Raw genomic sequence first — 25,113 nt, 5'->3', positions numbered from 1 at the left:
GGTACGTCCACCCGGCCTCCCGCATGCCCACTATACGCCCTCGCTCAAAGTCCGTCAACTGCACATACGGTTCACGTCCACGCTGTCGCGGCATGCTACCAGTGTTAAAGACTGCGATGGAGCTCCGTATGCCACGGCAAACTGGCTGACACTGACGGCGGCGGTGCACAAATGCTGCGCAGCTAGCGCCATTCGACGGCCAACACCGCGGTTCCTGGTGTGTCCGCTGTGCCGTGCGTCCGGAGCAAGTATGGTGGGTCTGACACACCGGTGTCAATGTGTTCTTTTTTCCATTTCCAGGAGTGTATTTATTAGGTTGGTGCGTAAGTTAGTAGCGTTTTTGTTTTACATGGTGGTATTCCGGTTGCTATGGGATTTATTTATGGACTGTCACTTTTTATTTCTAGTTCGCTGTTGCTAAGTGAGTCTACATGTTGTCATTTTGTCTTTTGGAGATAGTGAGTGGAGCTGTGGACGCTAGAAAATGGCGTGCCAAGAGGAGAAATCGGAACATTTATGACACACTGTTCTGTTTGAGTTTAGTAGAAGGGTGACGGCAGCGAAGACAGTCAGAAACATTTGCGCCGTGTATTGGGATAATGCCATTCGACAGAGAACGGCAAGAAAAAGCTTTTCTCGTTTTAAGAAGGGTCGTTTTGACATTAGCAACTTCTGCACATTCAGGAAGACCGTCGGCGTTTGATGAAGATTGTTTAAACACATTAATCCACAATGATGTACGTCAGTGTGCGCGAGAGTTAGCAATTGTGATGAACTGTGATCATTCTACCATCGTCCGACATTTGTACACAATAAGGAAGCTACAAAAATCGGATGTAAAAATACTGCATGCTCTCAGCCAAAATCAGGAAATCGGTGGATGGCCATATGTACATCTCTGCTTGTTCGTCATCAATTGGTGTCGTGAACAACACCTACCATTCCTATTGTGTATCGTTACTGCTGACGAGAAATGGTGTCTTTATGGTGAAGTAAAGAAAGGAATGGTTGAGCTCAGACAAAGTATCAAATTGTCGTGCAAAGATCTTCACGCAGTCACAAAAGATAATGTTATGCATCTTGTGGAACAGCGGCAGTGTAATGAACCACGAATTGCTTCCCCTAAGTGTAGCCATCACGGCTGCCATTTACTGTCAACAACTGAGACGTCTTGCATGCTTAGTCGAAGGAAGAGGACTGAAAAAATACGATTCGGGAGTTGGGTTGGGGAATCATTACGCACCCACCTTATTCACCTGATCTTGCACCCTCAGATTTTCACCGTTCCGCTCACTATCGAACAATCTTCAAGGAACTTTCTTTCCGGATGAAAATGCGCTCCGAAACACGAGTCTACGAGTTATTCGACTCAAAACCATGCGATTTCTACAACCGCGGAATCAAAAAGTTACCCCAGCGTTGGCAGACTGTTGTAAATAGTGGAGGAGAACGTGTTAATGATGACCAAAGTGTCTGTTATGTGTATTTGTTGTCATTCTTGGCAACATCCCCGAGGCTGTGGCGAAGCCATGTCTCCGCAGTATCCTTTGTCTCACTTCTGCAAGGTTCGCAGAAGAGCTTCTGCCAAGTTTCGAAGGGTAGGAGACGAGGTACTGGCGGAATTAAAGCTGTGAGGACGGGTCGTGAGTCGTGCTTGGGTAGAGATGGTAGAGCACTTGCCCGCGAAAGGCAAAGGTCCCGAGTTCGAGTCTCGGTCCGGCACACAGTTTTAATCTGCCATAAAGTTTTGTATTTGTTATGTTTATTCAAAATTATGGAAAACCGCGACCAACCTATGCAGCAACCCAGTGTTTTGCTCCAGTACCAGCTCGCCGTCTGGGATGTCCACTTCTAAGTTTGAAGTAGCAGAGTCAAATAAATAAGTTGTTATTCCAAAAAAGGTCAAGTACAGTTGCCAACTCTAGGGATATCCTGCTAAGAGCGCTCACGTCACTGCTTTTTCCCTAGGTGCACTGTGATGGCTGCTAGTAATAAGGATGGCATCTGAAACGGTTGTCGTTGTGCGTAATCGATTCCGTATGACAGGAGGCAACACTCAGCTACTAGAACGTGGCGTGGTGGACGATTACATCCAGTTTCATGGGACCAGACGTTGAGAATGTCGATCTGATCATACATGGGACGTTCCACGTCGCCACCATGGACAATCGCTGAGTTTAAGAGGGGCTCCAGGACGTCGCTGCACGTCATACTGGTCTGCCTGATCTACTCTGTTTAGAGCCAAAGTGCATCTGATGCTGCCATGTACACTACCTGATCAAAAGTATATGGACACATACTTGTGGACGTTAATATGGGGTGTGTCCAGTCTTCACCTTTATGACAACTTGAACGTCTGTGGGGGAATTCCAGCCGATTCTTCTTCAAAAACAGAAGCCAAAAGAGGTAGTCCTGTTGGACGCTGGGGTATGGAGCGAATTCGACGTTTAGTCTCATCTCCAAGGTGCTCCATCGGGTCAGGTCGGGACTCTCTGCAGGCCAGTCCATTTCAAGAGTGTTACTGTCATCAAATCATTGCCTCACATATGCTGTTTTGTGATAGGATGCATTGTCATGCTGATACAACTATCGATTCCGAATCTTCCTCTACTGTGTCCAGTAGACAAAACTGAAAATGTCTTCATATCCTTCCGCATTTAATGTTTACTCAACGCAATGAGGGGTCACACCACAATCACGAAAGACACTCCCATATCTTAATGCTACCTGCTCTGTACTTCACTGTTGGCAAAACTCATTGATGGCTGGTAACGTTCTCTAGGTATTCACCAAAACCAAACCCTTCCATCGGACATCCACAAGCTATAGCGTCTTTCGCGTTTCTTCTTTCTCCTCATCTTATCCGGTATCTTCAGGCGGTCGCCATGTTAATCTGGATTTGGCACGGAAACTGTGTGCCCAGTATATTTGCGTCTAGTGCTGCCCGTGTGAAAGTGTGGAAACGTTTTCGAAATGTTCGCGAGTTGTGTAATTTAACTTGGAAGTTGGTACGAGCTCGGTAGTGACCAAAAAGGACGTGGGAAACCGCCTAAAATCCACATACACGCTGGCTAACACAACGGCCGTCATAGTTAGTCTGCTGGGTGAATTCGATCCGCGGCCGCAACGTCTCCCCAGATCGCCGAAGGGCCGTGCTAACGCGTGCGGCTATCGCGGAGGCTAAGAGTACAGCGCGATTCATCACTACAGATCAGTCGTTCCATTCATCCACTGATCAGAGGCGACTCTCTTTACACAACCTCAAATGTCACCTAACATCGACTACGGAATTGTGTGTCTTGTGAGCAGCTGATCGACCACTGTACCCTGTTCTTTTTATCTCTCTGCTCACAGTCATTCTGCTAGCTGGGTCACTTGTAGTGTAGGGTTTTGTACTAAGGGAGTGAGGGAGAGGATGTTCTTATGGGTGGCCAGTACTCTCTTATTACGACACAAACGCACTCGTGGATTTACACGGTTCTTTATTTACGTGAATAGATAGCAGCTACACTACTGGCCATTAAAATTGCTACACCACGAAGATGACGTGCTACAGACGCGAAATTTAACCGACAGGAAGAAGATGCTGTGATATGCAAATGATTAGTTTTTCAGAGCATTCACACGAGGTTGGCGCCGGTGGCGACACCTACAACGTGCTGACATGAGCGTTGCCTGGTGAAAAGTTGTTGTGACGCCTCGTGTAAGGAGTAGAAATGCGTACCATCACGTTTCCGACTTTGATAAAGACCGGATTGTACCCTAACGCGATTGTGGTTTATCGTATCGCGACATTGCTGCTCGCGTTGGTCGAGATCCAATGACTGTCAGCAGAATCTGCAATCGGTGAGTTCAGGAGGGTTCTACGGAACACCGTGCTGGATCCCAACGGCCTCGTATCACTAGCAGTCGAGATAATAGGCATCTTATCCGCATGGCTGTAACGGATCGTGCGGCCACGTCTCGATCCCTGAGTCAACAGATGGGGTCGTTTGCAAGACAACAACCATCTGCACGAACAGTTCGACGACGTTTGCAGGAGCATGGGCTATCAGCTCGGAGACCATGGCTGCGGTTACCCTTGACGCTGCATCACAGACAGGAGCGCCTGCGATGGAGTAGGCTACTGAACGACGAACCTGGGTGCACGGATGAAAAAACGCCTTTTTTCGGAAGAATCCAGGTTCTGTTTACAGCATCATGATGGTCGCATCCGTGTTTGGCGATATCGCGGTGAACGCACATTGGAAGCGTGAGTTCGTCATCACCGTACTGGTGTACCACCCGGCGTGGTGGTATAGGGTGCCACTGGTTACACGTCTCGGTCACCTCTTGTTACATTTCAGATGTGTTAGGACCTGTGGCTCTACCCTTCATTCGACCCCTGCGAAATCCTACATTTCAGCAGGATAATGCACGACCGCATGTTGCAGGTCCTGTACGGGCCTTTCTGGATACAGAAAATGTTCGACTGCTGCCCTGGCCAGCACATTCTCCAGATCTATCACCAACTGAAAACGTCTGGTCAATGGTGGCCGAGCAACTGGCTCGTCACAATACGACAGTCACTACTCTTGATGAAGTGTGGTATCGTGTTGAAGCTGTATGGGCAGCTGTACCTGTACAAGCCAATGTTTGACTCAATGCCCAGGCGTATCAACGCTGTTGTGGTTGTTCTGGGTGTCGATTTCTGTGGATCTATGCACCCAAATTGCGTGAAAATGTAATCACCTGTCAGTTCTAGTATAATATATTTGTCCAATGAATACCCTTTTATCATCTTCATTTCTTCTTGGTGTAGCAATTTTAATGGCCAGTAGTGTACTTAACTTGAATAGAGTCCATGAGTCGTCGTACAAGCTCTTCAGTAGTAGTCCTCTTGCAGACAATATTGGTAATCTTGCTAGGGGCACAAATCTGACGCTATGTACTGTCATAGCTGGTGACGTGAACTGAGCCCGCACTGCAACTAACTGACAGAAGCCAGACTGGAGTGTCAGTCAGCGCGGCCCTCCGATCAGCAGCGGCGGCCTAAATACGTGCTGTCGAGAGGGCGTTGGCGGCCTGTTGCTTGTGAGTCTGTCTCTGGCATCTCTCGTGATAAGCGCACTTGATCCAGCGCCTACTATCGATCTTCGTGCTACATCATTGCCGACCATTGTGGTGGCGACAGCTTACTCCAGCACAGGTAGCACTTTGGAATTCATAAGTGATTCCTTTCACTGACTTCATTTGATTTTCTACAACCACCCTCCAACAACCACCCTCCACAGTACTTGATCGGATCTGCTGTCAGTAGATCAGGACTGCCTCAACTTGGTTTAGCTGGGGTTGTTCCTTCGTGATTCACAATCAAATCACCAGTGAATTCAGCTTTAGACTGTTTGAAGTATCCCTGATGGATCTGTCACTCAGGTGACACCCAGTTACTGGTCCACAGTCGAAGTAAGTGAGCTCCCCTGACTGAGCCGTCCTGTTGTCACCTCTTCTATACTGGCAACACAGTACTTCACATTTCGCTTTATACTGACTAGCCTGCCACTCCTGAGTCTAGTGATCAACTCAGCATTACATAAGGGTCTCCAGATTCGTTTGATCAGATAGTGTATGGTCACCACACCCGTTACCAACCTTAAGAATGCTGTCGCCAGAGGGGCAGTGCACATGTATATTAATTACCACGGCACTGTGGAATGTGACACGATGTACTCACTGCACCTTTACGACATGCCTGATATTGTTTCGTCGATCTCGAAGATCCCTCAGCTTATGGACACAAGTGGACTTTGTTAGGCACTAAATCTCACAGTTACCAGGCCTTTTGTAATGTTATGGATTTAGTTATCTGTGCCAGATATTTACTGCCATTTTCCTGTAGCGACTGTCTTCGATAAATGAAAAGGGCCTAGCGTCTCAACACAAGATCAGTAGAATGGTAATAAACTTCAATTGAGAAATTCCGATAGATCGAGAAAGGCAAGAGTGTCTAATAGGTGAGAGTTGCTGACGGTTAGTCAGCGTTCACTAATACTTTATAGTGAGTCGTTCAGTACTCGAATGAGTGTGTTACTCAATCAGTCCTTGCCACGTGTGAATTTTTTGAGGTCGCCCTTAGCCTGTATAGCTTACCGACCTGAGTTGGGAAGTCTGTAGCGACAGAAAACAAGCAAGCTGATCACGTAAAGCGGTCATGAGGAATAAATATGAAGTGAAAGTCAGTTTCATCTCAGTTATGTATAGGAGGCAGTCGAATAAAAGACAGACAGATGGAAAAAAGTGTGTGAACTGCATACTATTTCAAACGTAATCGCCGTTAAACTGTCAATACATTTACCCCACTATAAGTGACAATGGTCAATAACTCCGCAGAAAAATTTTAGCTGTTGCTTTTTCAATGTTATATATCCCTTACCATCAAAATATTCGTAGATGTACAGATAGTAAATATCGTACGTAGAACTATCTGTTCTAGCGTTGTGAACATTTATATAATTTCATAAAGGCGGAAACACTATACTAGCAGATAAATGTTACTTCTCTTCTTACGGCTGTCTAGTTGTCTGGGGTGTCGGTTCCTATTTATATTTTCCAATTAAGAGGTCCAACGTTTCTTGTTTCTGTAAAAGCTGGAATATTGTTTCTTTTTGACATCATCGCTATTTATTCATAAATTCTTAACACTTTCTACAACATCATTTGTTCAGTAAATGCATTGTGCAGCACTTCAACACAACACAAATTAAAAAAAAAAATGGAAATGAGCCTATGGCACCGTAGGTCGGAAGGTCCCATCCGGGGAAGTTTGGGCGCCATGTGCAAGTCTTATTTCATTCGACGCCACATTGGGCGACTTGCGCGGCTGTGACGAGGATGAAATGATGATGAGGACAATACAATACCCAGTCCCCGAGTGCAGAAAAGCTCCAAGCCGGCCTGGAATCGAACCCGGACCCACTTGCACGGGAGGCAAGCACGTTACCACCTAGCTAAGCAGGCGGACACAGCACAATTAACTTTATAGTAACAGCGACTAATCTCGACAACAACTGAAACACTTATGGCGCGTTTTGCGCCTAAAATTTCTGTCAGTATTACGTATACAGATACCAGATCCTTCCAGAACAGGGTAGAGTTCAAATGAATTTCACTACGACCGTCTTTATTTAATTTACTTTCCAGGTATAATTTACGTAACTTTTTCTGGAAATAACTATTTATATAAGGACTTATGAGCCTTAAAATTAATGATTAAAGTTGCAAATTCTGACACTATTAAAAGTACCAAATTGGTGATCCCTTGATTCCTCAGGATATGTCCTACCAACAGATCCCTTCTTCTAGTCACTTTCTGCCACAATTTTCTCTTCTCCCGAATTCCGTTCAGTGCCTCCTTATTAGATACGTCATCTAGCCATCAAATCTTCAGCGTTATTCAGTAGCACCATATTTCAAAAGCTTCTACTCTCTTCCTGTCCAAATTGTTTATCGTTCATTCTTCACTTCCATACATGGCTACATTCTGTACAAATACTTTCTGAAAAGACTTCCTGACACTTAAATCTATACTCGATGTGAACAAACTTCTCTTCTTCAGAAAAGCTTTTCTTACCATCGCCAGTCTAGATTTTATATCGCTCTACTTCCACCATCATAAGGTATTTTGCTACCTATGTAGCACAACTCATCTACCACCTTAACAGCCTCATTTCCTAATCTAATTCCCTCAGCATCACCTGATTTTAATTCGACTACATTCCATTATTCTCGTTTTGCTTCTGTTGATGTTCATCTTATATTCTCTTTTCAAGACACTGCCCATTCCGTTCACGTGATTTTCCAAATCCTTTGCTGTCTCTGACAGAATTACAATGTCATCGGCAAAACTCTATGTTTTTATTTCTTCTTCCTAGATTTTAATTCCTACTCCAAATTTTTCTTTTGTTTCCTTTAATGCTTGCTCAGTGTACAGATTGAATAACATCTAGGATAGGCTACAACCATGTCTCACTCCATTATCAGCCACAGCTTCCCTTTCGTGCCCCTCGACTCTTATAACTGCCATCTGGTTTATGAACGAACTGTAAATAGCCTTTCGCTCCCTGTATTTTACCCCTGCCACCTTCAGGGTTTCAAAGAGAGTATTACAGTCAGCAAAAGCTTTCACTTAGTCTGCAAATGCTATCAACGCAGGTTTGCCTTTTTTTAAACCTATCTTCTATGAGAAGTCGTAGGGTCAATATTGCCTCGTGTGTTCCTACATTTCTTCTAAATCCAAACTGATCTTCCCCGATGTCGGCTTCTACCAGTTTTTCCACTCTTTTGTAAAGGATTCGTGTCAGTATTTTGCAACCGTGACTTATTGAAGTGGTAGTCTCGGCCCCCTCCCCGGAATTTAAACGGAACAGGTCAATTGTGTGTACACATGTGGTGCCAACTCCGTCCAGTGATCTACCGACGCCTCCCTGCTACCACGCCACGACGCGACGCCGCCGTTATCCGTGCCAAAAGTGAAGAAACTGGCTATTAGGTAGGTGATCATAAGTTCTGACTGATCATTGTACACAGGGTGTTTCAGAAGTGATGGTCAATATTCAGGGACATAACAGGAATGACCATTTGGAACAAAAAAAGTCAAGTAAGCAGGGGCTCTAAAACGCATACCTTAGGAGCTATGGTCTTCGATACTGTGAAACAGATCTCTTTTACTGCAAGCTCTTCGCTTTCCATATTTTGGGAAGTGATAATATGAAGCAAAACAAGGAAAACATGTCCAGTAAACATGTGCCCTAAAATGCATACCTTAAAAGTTATGAGCACTTGTTCATTAGAAGAGCTGTGTTTCAAAGTAGCGAAGATGAGCAAGTGTCCATAGCTATTAAGGGGCCTGCATGCGTTCAGTACTTATTGACAATTCTAGTTTGCAAAACCTTAAAAATATTGAAGCATCAATAACAATGAAAAAAATTGTCAGCAGATAACGCGATTTTCGAACGTTAAGATGTCTAACACCCAAAAATAAGCGTGTGCTGCAGTTATATTAGATGTAGCTTACAAGCAACAGAAAACATGGAAATAGACGAAATGGGCCCGAGAATGTTGGAAAAAAAGAAACGTCTGGTCACGTGTTAATTTACTGTCTAAAGTCCGAACCACGGACCCGAAAAATTTTATCAATATTTTCCGATGAGCCCGCACCGTACGTGAAGTTATTGAAACTGATACGAGATAAAACGGAGAAGCAAATTACGTTAATGGGAGAGGAAATCGCAGTCGTCACAATAAAGGCAGTAACTTAGAGATTTTTTGCGACAGGTAGGTCGTTTTAATGCTGGAAGTTTAGTTCTCTAATATCAGCTAGAACAATTAGTAAAATTCCATGGAAACTTGTGAAGCAGTTATATCTGACTGGCAAGGGACTGTTCAGGCAATTGATGTAAAACAGTTGTTTTTTAAGGTTTGTGATAATTTGGTGACACTGACGTGTATTTCACAGACCTCTTACATGTCATTGAACATATATGACGCAATTTTCGAAATGGGAGTGTTTCTACAATCTGCTGTGTAATACATCAATCTGTACTACACTCCTAGAAATTGAAATAAGAACACCGTGAATTCATTGTCCAGGGAAGGGGAAACTTTATTGACACATTCCTGGGGTCAGATACATCACATGATCACACTGACAGAACCACAGGCACATAGACACAGGCAACAGAGCATGCACAATGTCGGCACTAGTACAGTGTATATCCACCTTTCGCAGCAATGCAGGCTGCTATTCTCCCATGGAGATGCTGGATGTAGTCCTGTGGAACGGCTTGCCACCTGGCGCCTCAGTTGGACCAGCGTTCGTGCTGGACGTGCAGACCGCGTGAGACGACGCTTCATCCAGTCCCAAACATGCTCAATGGGGGACAGATCCGGAGATCTTGCTGGCCAGGGTAGTTGACTTACACCTTCTAGAGCACGTTGGGTGGCACGGGATACATGCGGACGTGAATTGTCCTGTTGGAACAGCAAGTTCCCTTGCCGGTCTAGGAATGGTAGAACGATGGGTTCGATGACGGTTTGGATGTACCGTGCACTATTCAGTGTCCCCTCGACGATCACCAGTGGTGTACGGCCAGTGTAGGAGATCGCTCCCCACACCATGATGCCGGGTGTTGGCCCTGTGTGCCTCGGTCGTATGCAGTCCTGATTGTGGCGCTCACCTGCACGGTGCCAAACACGCATACGACCATCATTGGCACCAAGGCAGAAGCGACTCTCATCGCTGAAGACGACACGTCTCCATTCGTCCCTCCGTTCACGCCTGTCGCGACACCACTGGAGGCGGGCTGCACGATGTTGGGGCGTGAGCGGAAGACGGCCTAACGGTGTGCGAGACCGTAGCCCAGCTTCATGGAGACGGTTGCGAATGGTCCTCGCCGATACCCCAGGAGCAACAGTGTCCCTAATTTGCTGGGAAGTGGCGGTGCGGTCCCCTAAGGCACTGCGTAGGATCCTACGGTCTTGGCGTGCATCCGTGCGTCGCTGCGGTCCGGTCCCAGGTCGACGGGCACGTGCACCTTCCGCCGACCACTGGCGACAACATCGATGTACTGTGGAGACCTCACGCCCCACGTGTTGAGCAATTCGGCGTTACGTCCACCCGGCCTCCCGCATGCCCACTATACGCCCTCGCTCAAAGTCCGTCAACTGCACATACGGTTCACGTCCACGCTGTCGCGGCATGCTACCAGTGTTAAAGACTGCGATGGAGCTCCGTATGCCACGGCAAACTGGCTGACACTGACGGCGGCGGCGCACAAATGCTGCGCAGCTAGCGCCATTCGACGGCCAACACCGCGGTTCCTGGTGTGTCCGCTGTGCCGTGCGTGTGATCATTGCTTGTACAGCCCTCTCGCAGTGTCCGGAGCAAGTATGGTGTTCTTTTTTCCATTTCCAGGAGTGTTGATTCTCAATTTAATGAAGTAAGCGGTGTCATAGGGAATCCTCCGTTAGCCATCGTAAAGTGGTGTATGCAATGATTACTCCTGCATAGGCGTATTAAAATTCTCTTGTGTTAAAAGTCTCCGTAAAATCTGAATCTGAGGTATGGTCCATAACACAAAGGCGTATTGAAAATTAAGCAGTGCACACTAAGACGGCCTGCCTGGTTGCTGAATCTCTGTCGACATCTGAATATTGTTAAACCGTGAGTAAATGACCTAACACGTTCAGTATACAGGGTGGTCCATTGATCGTGACCGGGCCAAATATCTCACGAAATAAGCGTCAATCGAAAAAACTGCAAAGAACGAAACTTGTCTATCTTCAAGGGGGAAACCAGATGACGCTATGATTGGCCCGCTAGATGGTGCTGCCATAGGTGAAACGGATACAACTGTTTCTTTTTTCAAGTGGAACCTCCATTTTTTATTACATATTCGTGTAGTACGTAAATAAATATGAATGTTTTAGTTGGACCACTTTGTGATAGATGGCGCTGCAATAGTCACATACATATGGCTCACAATTTTAGACGAACAGTTGGTGACAGGTAGGTTTTTTAAATTAAAATACAGAAGGTAGGTACGTTTGAACATTTTATTTTGGTTGTTCCAATGTCATACTTGTACCTTTGTGAACTTATCATTTCTGAGAACGCATGCTGTTACAGCGTGATTACCTGTAAATACCACATTAACGCAATAAATGCTCAAAATGACGTCCGTCAACCTCAATGCATTTGGCAATACGTATAAAGACATTCCTCTCAACAGCGAGTAGTTCGCCTTCCGTAATGTTCGCATATGCTTGACAATGCGCTGACGCATGTTGTCTAGTGTTGTCGGTGGATCACGATAGCAAATATCCTTCAACTTTCCCCACAGAAATAAATCCGTGGACGTCAGATCCGGTGAACGTGCCGGCCATGGTATGTTCCTTCGACGACCAATCCACCTGTCATGAAATATGCTATTCAATAGCGCTTCAAACGCATGCGAGCTATGTGCCGGACATCCATCATGTTGGAAGTACATCGCCATTCTGTCATACAGTGAAACATCTTGTATTAACATCGGTAGAACATTACGTAGGAAATCAGCATACATTGCACCATTTAGATTGCCATCGATAAAATGGGGGCCAATTATCCTTCCTCCCATAATTCCGCACCATACATTAACCCACCAAGGTCGCTGATGTTCCACTTGTCGCAACCATCGTGGTTTTTCCGTTGCCCAATAGTGCATATTATGCCAGTTTACATTACTGCTGTTGGTGAATGACGCTTCGTCGCTAAATAGAACGCGTGCAAAAAATCTGTCATCGTCCCGTAATTCCTGGTGCATAGAAATATGGTACGGGTGGAATGCCTGTTGGGCATTTTGATCACAATAGCCATACATCAACACGATATCGAACTTTTCCGCAATTGGTAAACGGTCCATTTTAACACGGGTAATATATCACGAAGCAAATACCGTCCGCACTGGCGGAATGTTACGAGATACCACGTACTTATATGTTTGTGACTATTTCAGCGCCATCTATCACAAAGCGAAAAAAGTGGTTGTTGTATACATAGTTCCGCGTAGTTAGCGCGTACACAGCTTTCCCACTAGAGCGCGCCCCGCTAAGCACAACAGCGCAGGCGCAGCGCTTGTCCATCTCTGCGCTACGAGATGGCGCTGCCTTAGAGACGGACCAAATTCTGCTTCCGCCGATCCGCGTATTAATATGTAACGCAGCCAATGAGATTGCTGCTAATGTAGAACCTTTTCTCCTCGTGGATCACACTCGCGCAGTGATAACTGAACACGCAAGGTATTATAACGAGTGTACACACCTCCAGTTAGTCAGTCTGCATTTGTCTGCATCAGTCTGTACCAGACTGCATTAGTCTGTACCAGTCTATATTCAAGTTTCAGTCTGCACCTAATAAGATTACAATATTCCTGTACATAGCCATGAAGATAAAAGTGTAGACACTTTGTTAAGTATCAGAGATATGTGAGAAAAAGATTAACATACCAAGACCAAAGGAACTTCAGATTTTCAATTGTAAACAGCATCCACAATCAAGTTACGTAATTTCTATGCTTTTTTTATTTTAATAAATGTGTGTGAAAATTAATCAAGTTCTGTTTAAAGTTGGTCACCGCCAATGTGCTACTCTAAGCGTGCAAGTGGCATTTCTATCGTCTGACCTAACAGCAGAAGATAAACCCGCCACAATAAGACCACGAGACATATCGCTGACATTCGCCTACTTCGTTAGTTCATTCGTTGTAATTTTTTCGTTTGACTTTTATTTCGTGAGATATTTGGCCTGGTCGCTATCAATGGACCACCCTGTATATTGGCAATACTGAGAATATTTTGAGGTCCATCAATACTGTTCGTCAATGTTTCTAGTACTGACAATACGTCAAAATGCGCTCTCAGACGGTCAATACGTTGACAGTTTGAGAATATTACTGAACGTGTGAGGGCCCCTTTAAGGTATGCATTTTAGAGCACAAATTTACAAGCCTTTTTTTTCTATTTTCGGTCCACACTACCACTTCCCAAAATATGAAAAGCAAAGAGCTTGCAGTAGAAGAGATTTGTTTCGCGGTATCAAAGAGCAAGAATTGCTCATAGCTTTTTGTGTCGAATGATCATTCCTGTCATATCCCTGAATATTTTGCATCACTTCTAAAACACCCTGTATTTTGTCACCGCAGTGAGAATTATACCAGACAAGCAGGTGTAAATAAATTTATGATGTCTGATGATGTGACTGGTTGGTTGCAACTGGTAGTGAATAGAGGTTTACTCCGCCAGCAAGCAAAGAGCTTGCAATAGAAGGGATTTGTTTCACAGTACCAAAGAGCAAGAATTGCTCATAGCTTGTGAAGTATGCGTTTTAGACGCCATATTTAGTAGACATTTTTGTGTCGAATGATCATTCCTATAATATTCCTGAATATTTTGCATCACTTCTGAAACGCACTGTATTTTGTCGCCGCTGTGAGAATTATACCAGACAAGCAGGTGTAAATAAATTTATGCTGTCTGATGATGTGACTGGTTGGTTACAACTGGTAGTGAATAGAGGTTTACTCCGCCAGCAAGCAAAGAGCTTGCAATAGAAGGGATTTGTTTCACAGTACCGAAGAGCAAGAACTGCTCATAGCTTATGAAGTATGCGTTTCAGACGCCATATTTAGTAGACATTTTTGTGTCGAATGATCATTCCTATAATATTCCTGAATATTTTGCATCACTTCTGAAACGCACTGTATTTTGTCGCCGCTGTGAGAATTATACCAGACAAGCAGGTGTAAATAAATTTATGCTGTCTGATGATGTGACTGGTTGGTTACAACTGGTAGTGAATAGAGGTTTACTCCGCCAGCAAGCAAAGAGCTTGCAATAGAAGGGATTTGTTTCACAGTACCGAAGAGCAAGAACTGCTCATAGCTTATGAAGTATGCGTTTCAGACGCCATATTTAGTAGACATTTTTGTGTCGAATGATCATTCCTATAATATCCCTGAATATTTTGCATCACTTCTGAAACGCACCGTATTTTGTCACCGCCGTGAGAATTATACCAGACAAGCAGGTGTAAATAAATTTATGATGTGATTGGTTGGTTGCAACTGGTAGTGAATAGAGGTTTACTCCGGCAGCAGCTCTTGGCGGTTGTTAAATGACGGAATCTGACAGTCAGTGAAACTCACCGGCCTGTCCGAAGTAGGCGGCCACGTGGAGTGCGGTGACGCCGAGCTTCTTGCTGGAGACGCGCAGCGACTGCGTGGAGCGCATCACGTCCAGCACCTGGTTGTGGCCGTTCTGCGCCGCCAGGTGCACCGCCGTGAAGCCCGCCTACAAACACACACACACACGTACACAGCACACGTACCACATCGGTAATGGTGGCGTCTCACCCAAGGCTGTGGAAACCACTGTACCCTCTACAACAGTGCTGTGCTGTCACCTTCAACAGTGTACCTTTCTGCTGCAGTTGATCATAACAATTGCCACTTGCTGATTACTCGCTGTTGCTTGGTTGCCAGTTCATCCCTAGTCTTGGAAAAGGTGTCTAGTCTACAGTGTGACATCAAACCTTTATTTCATTTACGAGGGCTGTTCAATAAGTAATGCAACACATTTTTTTTCTCGGCCAATTTTGGTTGAAAAAACCGGAAATTTCTTGTGGAATATTTTCAAACATTCCCGCTTCGTCTCGTATAGTTTCATTGACTTCCGACAGGTGGCAGCGCTGTACGGAGCTGTTAAAATGGCGTCTGTAACGGATGTGCGTTGCAAACAACGGGCAGTGATCGAGTTTCTTTTGGCGGAAAACCAGGGCATCTCAGATATTCATAGGCGCTTGCAGAATGTCTACGGTGATCTGGCAGTGGACAAAAGCACGGTGAGTCGTTGGGCAAAGCATGTGTCATCATCGCCGCAAGGTCAAGCAAGACTGTCTGATCTCCCGCGTGCGGGCCGGCTGTGCACAGCTGTGACTCCTGCAATGGCGGAGCGTGCGAACACACTCGTTCGAGATGATCGACGGATCACCATCAAACAACTCAGTGCTCAACTTCACATCTCTGTTGGTAGTGCTGTCACAATTGTTCACCAGTTGGGATATTCAAAGGTTTGTTCCCGCTGGGTCCCTCGTTGTCTAACCGAACACCATAAAGAGCAAAGGAGAACCATCTGTGCGGAATTCCTTGCTCGTCATGTGGCTGAGGGTGACAATTTCTTGTCAAAGATTGTTACAGGCGATGAAACATGGGTTCATCACTTCGAACCTGAAACAAAACGGCAATCAATGGAGTGGCGCCACACCCACTCCCCTACCAAGAAAAAGTTTAAAGCCATACCCTCAGCCGGTAAAGTCATGGTTACAGTCTTCTGGGACGCTGAAGGGGTTATTCTGTTCGATGTCCTCCCCATGGTCAAACGATCAACTCTGAAGTGTATTGTGCTACTCTTCAGAAATTGAAGAAACGACTTCAGCGTGTTCGTAGGCACAAAAATCTGAACGAACTTCTCCTTCTTCATGACAACGCAAGACCTCACACAAGTCTTCGCACCCGAGAGGAGCTCACAAAACTTCAGTGGACTGTTCTTCCTCATGCACCCTACAGCCCCGATCTCGCACCGTCAGATTTCCATATGTTTGGCCCAATGAAGGACGCAATCCGTGGGAGGCACTACGCGGATGATGAAGAAGTTATTGATGCAGTACGACTTTGGCTCCGACATCGACCAGTGGAATGGTACCGTGCAGGCATACAGGCCCTCATTTCAAGGTGGCGTAAGGCCGTAGCATTGAATGGAGATTACGTAGAAAAATAAGGTTGTGTAGCTAAAAGATTGGGGAATAACCTGGTGTATTTCAATGCTGAATAAAACAACCCCTGTTTCAGAAAAAAAAAAATGTGTTGCATTACTTATTGAACTGCCCTCGTAGATGTTATGACAAGCGTAATAATGGTACACAAATTGTGTACTAAAAGTCCTTTACTGTTCCATTTTGATATTAATTTAATACAAAACTTTAATCTGTACAATATTTTTTACTTTATCTCACACGTGCAAGAAGAATTAAATTGTTGGGTGAACGCACACTTGAGCAAGCAAATGCGGAGCGAATTCTTCATGGCGTTTTCATCAAAAAATGCGGCAGCCAATTTCGCATGTCGTTTTGAACAAAATTAGAATGTGATTTTGTAAGTCAGGGTAAACCGGTAGGAGAACGTTTATTGATGAGATGGAATTACTGCGACTAATTCATTATGAATTATTCTCCCAGTTGTACAAACGTATTTGAAGTATAAAACTTTCACTTTAGTCCCCATATAGCTGGACTCAAATTTGCACAACTTACGCCTGGGGAATGATAAATATCTTCGCAGAAATGTTACTCACAATAGTTCCGTTTCATGTCATGAAACATGTAATTGATTCCAGTAAACAGTTCGTTTCTTTTCGGAACTGGAATAATCTACAGTACATTTTATGCATCCAAAGGGAAAAATCTATAGGTGCTAAATTTGGCAGCCACGCTCGACACGCAACAAGTATTGTTTCCAACAATCGAACGCTTCCCTAAGTCGATAACTGGCTATCGTCGCGTGTCATATGCACTGGCGCCACAACACTATGGAACGAAGTGCTGCATCCGTCAGTGAAAGGTATCGTGTCCAGTAGGTACGTAAGTGTAGTTTGCTTAAGCTGATACTATGGTAATTCATTTTTCCGTCATTTGGCATCTTCATATTTAGTACACTACACAGTCATCCTTTAGCCCACATATTAAATGGTACTTCAAAACCGGTCCCGGAAAAGGTTATGGCGTTCCCTGCAAGCGACACACAGTTACTGGGGTGCTGGGCACACTGAGAGAAGTGGACGACTAGGTACCAACACAATGTAGGTGGGTATGACCATTGTGATGACCCTTACTGGGAAGGCGGAAGAGTTGATAGACTTTATGAAAAAGGAGATCGTAGAATTGATGGGACTTGGTAAAGTTCGATGGAAGGGAAGAGGTTCAAATGGCCCTAAGCACCATGGGACTTAACAGCTGAGGTCATCAGTCCCCTAGAACTTAGAACTACTTAAACCTAACTAACCTAAGAACATCACTCACATCCATGCCCGAGGCAGGATTCGAACCTGCGACCGTAGCGGTCGCGCAGTTCCAGACTGAAGCGCCTAGAACCGCTCGGCTACTCCGGCCGGCAAGGGAAGAGGAAGGGAGAAAATGGCTCAAATGGTTCAAATGGCCCTAAGCACTATGGGACTCAACAGCTGAGGTCATCAGTCCCCTAGAACTTAGAACTACTTAAACCTAACTAACCTAAGGACATCACACACATCCATGCCCTAGGCAGGATTTGAACCTGCGACCTTAGCGGTCGCGCTGTTCCAGACTGAAGCGCCTAGAACCGCTCGGCCACACCGGCCGGCAGGAGGGAAATGAGGAAAGGCTACACACTCTACTGGAGTGGTGGACAAGAAGCCAAAAATGGAGCAGGTATCACAGTAAAACCAAACCTAGAGGAATAAGTAGAAGCAGTAGAATACACAAGTGATAGGGCGATGACGATTCGACTGAGGACAAGGAATGTAGTGAAGGACTTCCTCCAAGTATATGCACCACAAACAGGAAAGAAAGAAGAGAACATAGAGGATTTTCTAGGTGTATTAGAGAGTATAATTACAGATATGGAAGCAATAGTAATCGCTGACCTAAATGCGTACGTAGGCAAAGAAAGGCTAGGGAAGGAGGAGATAATTGTCCCACATGGACATGGGACGAAAAATGAGAAAGGAGAGAAACTGGTTGATTTCTGTGAAAGAAACAGGCTGATTGTGGGCAACACATGGTTCCGTAAAAAGAATAGCCAAAAGATAACGAGATATGTATGGGTTGACGGGCGGACGAAGACGGACATCGATTACATTCTGGTGGAAAAGAAAAATCGGAGACAGTGGTCGGACGTAACTACGCTCCCAGGAGAGGTTTTTGATGGAGACCATCGAGTGGTGGCGGCAAAGATGAGATTCGTTGAATTGAAAGACATAAAGGAAGAAGGTGAAAGGAAAATAAAAGTGTGGAAACTAAACGATGGCATGGTACAAGAAAAGTTTAAGGAGTAACTTAAGTGGAAAATCCCGAACACCGAGTATGGGAATGTGGAAGTGGAATGGGGTAAGTTCAAAGAAGCGTTTGTAAGCTCTGCTGAGAAGACCTGTGGCAGAGTGTCCGGAAGGGTAAAGGAAAAGGTGACACCATGGTGGAATGAGAGGGTGAAGGAAGCAGTAAAAGAAAAGAAGAAAGCCTGGTAAGAATAGAACAGTGACCGAACAGCTGAGCGTAAAAGGAAATACCGGGATAGTAAAAATAAGTATAAGAAAATGGTAGCAGAAGAAAAGAGGAAAAGCTGGGAGAAATTCACCCGAGAGTTGGAAAAAGATGTTAGTAGTGGTAAGAGGATGATATATGGAATTACCTAGAGTATGATGAAGGAAAAAGATACACAAAGCTAGTGAGAGGGCAGAGCGGAGAGCTGTTAATGCAACCAGAGGAGATAAGGAAAAGATGAAAAGAGTTCAAATGGTTCAAATGGCTCTGAGCACTATGGGACTTACCTGCTGTGGTCATCAGTCCCCCAGAACTTAGAACTACTTAAACTTAACTAATCCAAGGACATCACACACATCCATGCCCGAGGCAGGATTCAAACCTGCGACCGTAGCGGTCGCGCGGTTCCAGACTGTAGCACCTAGAACCGCTTGGCCACTCCGGCCGGCGATGAAAAGAGTACTTTGATAAATTGCTTAATGTGAAAAACGGCAATGGAAAGGGAATAGAAGTACGGCAGGGGGACAGGAGACTGGAAGAAGAGGAGGATATAACGATGTTAGAAGTGGAACTATCTCTGAGAAAAACGATAACAGGAAAGGCACCTGGGATAGATGAAATTACTGCGGAGATGATAATGGCAACTGGACCAGTTGGGCTACAATGGTTATATAGACTAATAAGATGCATTTGGACCCAAAAAAGTGTACCTGAAGAATGGGGAAAGGGAATAATAATCCCAGTCTTCAAGAAGGGTGACAGGAAAGTATGTGACACTCATATCCCAAGCAGCAAAATAATGGAGAGGATACTGGAAAGAAGAGTGAGAGAAAAACTGGAAAGGCAGTTAGAAGAGGAGCAGTATGGCTTTCGTCATGGTAGAGCAACAGTGGACCCAATCTTCAGTATGAGACAGTTGATGGATAGACATTGGGAGTATGGGAAAGATCTGGTGATGACATTTGTCGATCTAGTGAAAGCATATAGCATATGACAGTGTTCCCAGGGAAAAGGTATGGGCAACCTTGAAGAGAAAGGGAGTTGGAAAGCAAGCACTTGATGTCATCTGGGCAATGTACGAAAAAAGCTCTAGTTGTGCGCAGACACCAGTTGGAAGTAATGAATGGTTTAAGAATGTTACGGGACTACGACAACGAAGTGTGATATCACTACTACTATTTATAATGGTGATGGATGAAATAGTCAGAGAGACGAAAGAAGCCCATAGAGGAAGGGAGATGAAGCTGCTACTATTTGCTGATGATATTGTGGTGTGGGGAACAAGCAGTAAGCAGGTACAAAAACAAATAGGCATCCTAAATGATAAAGTCGAGATATATGGAATGACATTTAGTGTGGAGAAAAGCAAGACCATGGTGGTAACCAGAGGGGAGAGAGAGGGCATGACACAAATTCATATTAAGGGACGGGATATTGAAATAGTGGACAACTTTAAATATTTGAGAAGTGTATTAATGGGGAATGCTCGTTTGGAGACAGAAATTGGCAATAGAATACAACAGAGTAGTACATTTTAACAGCTTGTGAGGGGCTTGGTGTGGGCGAGAGGGAAGTGCCAATGAGGTGCAAGCTTGCTTACTTCACACCAATACTAACATACAGCTCAGAGTCTTGGACTATGACTAGAAGAGAGGAGGGTAGGATACAATCCGGTGAAATGAAGTTTCGGAGAAGTATGCTAGGGAAGACGAGGAGAGACAGAGTGAAAAATGAAGATGTTAGGAAGGAAATTGGAGTGGAGAAGTTGACTGATATACCGTGACGTCCGTTGTGTTGTTGTATTGTAAGGCGCCACGTATACTGTTTGTATATGTATACGTGTATGTCGTCGTTGTCGTCTCTTCTTTCCCTCGCCGATATCAGAGCATGAGAAATGTTTATGTTAGTGTTTTACACAACTATACGGCCACGGTATCAGCTGATTCCGGAATAGCTAGCTTAATATAACATAAAGATAGTGGGTTTCGATGCTGCGTTATTTAAGTGTGATGTTATTCTTCACTTAACCTTTGAGACTTTAAGAACGAGCTACACTTAATCAGGCTCAAAACTCGACTTGTAGCGAGAGCACTTGCGATCAGTCTGTCACAATATTAATAATACGTACGGCTCTACACCACTATTAGAAAATATCACGTTTCATGAAATAACAAAATATATGAATAAACTTATTTATATTTTTCCTTTTTATTTAATCAAATGCTTTCAAATGTTTATTTCGCGCCCACAAATCACCTACACGTCGATGTAGAGTGTAAACGTGTGCATGAAAAATAGTGCACTGTTTCCGCTGATAACCACGTATGAGCTTTTGGGTTGCTAGGCTACTTCGATCAACAGGATTTATATTGCATTTTGAAAATGTTCTTTCTATCCAATCTTTCGTCCTCCACAACGGCTCATCAAATGTTCTACCCTTTCGCGATAATTAAGAATTCACGTAAATTGTATTTTCGCTAGTTTAAAGCAAACCATCGGCGGCGCGAAAGCAGTTTTGATACCGCGACACACTCGCGACGCTTACCAGCCTGTCGCGAAATTGACCTGCATACATCTACAACCAATTCCAAGGTCATAATTCGCCCTACACGTGTGCAATTAAACTTCGTCCAATCAATTATTTCTGGAATCGTAATCACTGATTCAGACTCTGACAGTCCATAAACGCACACTTAACACTTTTTTTCCTTTTCTTTTTTTTTCCTAAGAGTAAACGAATGACCTTTCTATACTCTGAGAACCTCATCTGCAGAAACCAGCACGGTTTTAGGATACAGCGGTCATGCGAGACACAGATGACCCTCTTTGTGCACGATATACAACAGGCTCTAGTTACTGGTTCCTGGCTTGATGCCATATTTCTCGACTTTCGAAAGACGTTCGACTCAGTTCCGCACTGTCGCTAGCTCCAAGAAGTGCGCGCTTACGGTCTATCCGATGACATATGCGGTTGTATAGAGAGTTTTATAACAGACAGAGAGCAGTATGTGGTCCTGAACGGGGTGACTTCAACAGAAACAAGCGTAACTTCAGGTGTTCCCCAGGGCAGCGTAATAGGTCCGCTGCTTTTTACGATTTACATAAATGATCTGGTTGATGGTATTGACAGCGGCATTAGACTGTTTCCCGATGATGCTGTAGTCTACAGGAAAGTAGTATGACACGGAAGTAGTGAACAAATCAATGAGGATTTGCAAAAAATGAATGCGTGGTGTAGTGACTGGCAGTTATCTCTTAATATTAGTAAGTTTAATCTACTGCGTATAACAAGGCGGAAATCCCCATTAATGTACGAGTACAAAATAAATGCCCAGTCTTTGGAAGCGGTAACATCCGTCAAGTATCTGGGTGTGACTATTCGAAATGATCTCAAATAGAAGTATCAGATTACACAAGTAACGGGCAAGGCGAACTCTAGATTGCGGTTTATTGGTAGAATCCTGAAGCGATGCAGTCGTTCAACAAAGGAAATTGCTTACAATATGTTAGTTCGTCCAGTCTTATAGTATTGTTCGTCTGTATGGGACCCTTACCAGTTGGGTCTGATGCAGTAGATTAAGAAAGTCCAAATAAGAGCGCCAAGATTCGTGACTGGTACATTTAGTCATCACGAGAGCGTTACAAATCTCATAGAACGTTTGAAGTTCAGATAGACGACGCGCTAAACGGAAGGGGGCAGCTCACTAAATTCCGAAATCCGATCTTCGCCGAGGATGCAGAGCGTATATTATTACAACCAACATTCAAATAGCGCAATGATCACCATTCAAAGATAAGGGAAATTAGACCTCGTACTGAGGCGTTCAGACAGTCGTTTCTTCCTCACGAGATACGCGAGTGGAACAGAGGGGGAGGTGGGAGGGGGGGATATGACTTTGGCGCAAATTGTGCCCTCCGCCACACACCGCTTGGTGACTAGCGGAGTATACATGTAGATGTACATGTGGCGTTTATTCTTCGCCAGCCAAAAAAGGATAACGGCATGTTTGTCCTGATTGGACGCATTTGGTAATAACAATGCCATAGTTCAAGTTTCTGAATCTACCACACACACGTCGCGTAACGTAGCAAATTATTACGAGTTGTCACGTTGCATTGAAAACGTAGCTTGGCGTGGAGGCGGGAGGAGAGGAGAAGTTGGTTCTCACGCTCGCACAGATGACGCTGGGTACTGGGCCGGGCGAGCTGTTCACTTGTCTAGTGCTGCGTGCAATACGTTACACATACTCTCTGTGAGTCCGAAGAACTACTACTAAATATTAATCGATCTTTCTTATACTTTGTATACCAAATTATATGGGTAACACAACCACAATGCCAAGATTTCAAATCAATAACTTCACTACTTTCAGAGATATAAATTTTTACCTAGATCACATAATAACCGTGCCGGCACTGTGAAACAGAGTTAGGTACTGGAATGCATTCATCTATAATATTAATTGCAACTACAACCACGTGGATAGGTTCATATAATCTAATTTTATGGAATTTTATTTAGTTTCATTTCAGACATTTCTGACGTAATTACATTAGAAATGCTTACGTAGTACGTTGGAAAATTATTATTTTATCGTGTTTTGATTGTGTGAGCATTTTGGAGAGACAGAGAGTGAATGGAGGAGATACATATAGTTAGAATGTGATATTTCATTAAAACTATGTAAATATAAGCGTGAGAAAGTAGTCGTGTAATAGGGGAATTTGTCACGTATGTCCGAAAGATCTTGATTTTGTAAAGGGCACCCAGAAGGGACCTTGAGTATTAAATTTATTAGTTATTTATTTTGTGGAAAGGTATCGTATTTTGATTGTATTAAATTTTATATGGTTTCGGAATTACGAGATGTCTAGTCCAAATCCGATTGGCTGACATTAGAAAAAAACTCGACTATACAGGGTCTTACAAAAAGGTACGGCCAAACTTTCAGGAAACATTCCTCACACACAAAGAAAGAAAATATGTTATGTGGACATGTGTCCGGAAACGCTTACTTTCCATGTTAGAGCTCATTTTATTACTTCTCTTCAAATCACATTAATCATGGAATGGAACACACACACAGCAACAGAACGTACCAGCGTGACTTCAAACACTTTGTTACAGGAAATGTTCAAAATGTCCTCCGTTAGCGAGGATACATGCATCCACCCTCGGTCGCATGGAATCCCTGATGCGCTGATGCAGCCCTGGAGAATGGCGTATTGTATCGCAGCCGTCCACAATACGAGCACGAAGAGCCTCTACATTTGGTACCGGGGTTGCGTAGACAAGAGCTTTCAAATGCCCCCATAAATGAAAGTCAAGAGGGTTGAGGTCAGGAGAGCGTGGAGGCCATGGAATTGGTCCGCCTCTACCAATCCATCGGTCACCGAATCTGTTGTTGAGAAGCGTACGAACACTTCGATTGAAATGTGCAGGAGCTCCATCGCGCATGAACCACATGTTGTGTTGTACTTGTAAAGGCACATGTTCTAGCAGCAGAGGTAGAGTATCCCGTATGAAATCATGATAATGTGCTCCATTGAGCGTAGCTGGACGAAACTAAAATGAGCTCTAATATGGAAATTAAGCGTTTCCGGACACCTGTCCACATAACATCTTTTCTTTATTTGTGTGTGAGGAATGTTTCCTGAAAGTTTGGCCGTACCTTTTTGTAACACCCTGTAGAGGTGTTCGAGATCTGATTGGCTGTTTTAGATACTAGCTAATATAAATTCAGCATTTCCCGCGCGTTTGAGTAGGGCTGTGTGCCTTAGATCTATGAGTCGAGAAGCCGTGTTCTGGTAAACACACGTGTTAAATCGCGCTGATCAAATTTGTACCAAAATGAATAAATCTGCGCGGTTGATCGGATCGCGTGTAGTTGATGAAAAGCGACTACAGTGTTGGGTACTCTGAGAAAGTTTCGGCTTTGTGAGTGATTTATTTTAGGAGATTTCGGGTGTGAACCTTTCAAGTCGTACATAAACTCCGGGCGACGTGTTCCGTGCAAATTACGAGACATCGTGGTGATCACTTCTATATAACAAGACTACTGAACGACAGACTGTGGTAACTCGCAAGTAGTCGCAGATCAGTGACTGTTCAGGACGTTTGAAATATCGGGTCGGACTGAATATCTTCTGCCCGCTTTTGGGTGTGAACTTGTAACGGAGACGTCAATAACACTGCATAATATAGTCGGGGTATTGAATAAGGAGCCGGCCGATGTGGCCGTGCGGTT

General features: G+C 44.4%; 1 protein-coding gene across 1 annotated transcript in view; it reads right to left on the bottom strand.

Moving 5' to 3' along the window:
• Window positions 1–25,113, bottom strand: part of LOC126092900 (ankyrin-3) — a 345,337-nt gene that overhangs the window by 224,409 nt on the left and 95,815 nt on the right. Inside the window, exon 11 of the mRNA XM_049908630.1 lies at window positions 14,721–14,865. Coding sequence (XP_049764587.1) covers window positions 14,721–14,865 — 145 coding nt within the window. The remainder of the gene's footprint in view (window positions 1–14,720; window positions 14,866–25,113) is intronic.

This window comes from Schistocerca cancellata, chromosome 7, assembly GCF_023864275.1.
Source record: "Schistocerca cancellata isolate TAMUIC-IGC-003103 chromosome 7, iqSchCanc2.1, whole genome shotgun sequence".
NCBI lineage: Eukaryota > Metazoa > Arthropoda > Insecta > Orthoptera > Acrididae > Schistocerca > Schistocerca cancellata.
This window is presented reverse-complemented; position numbering and strand designations above follow the sequence as displayed.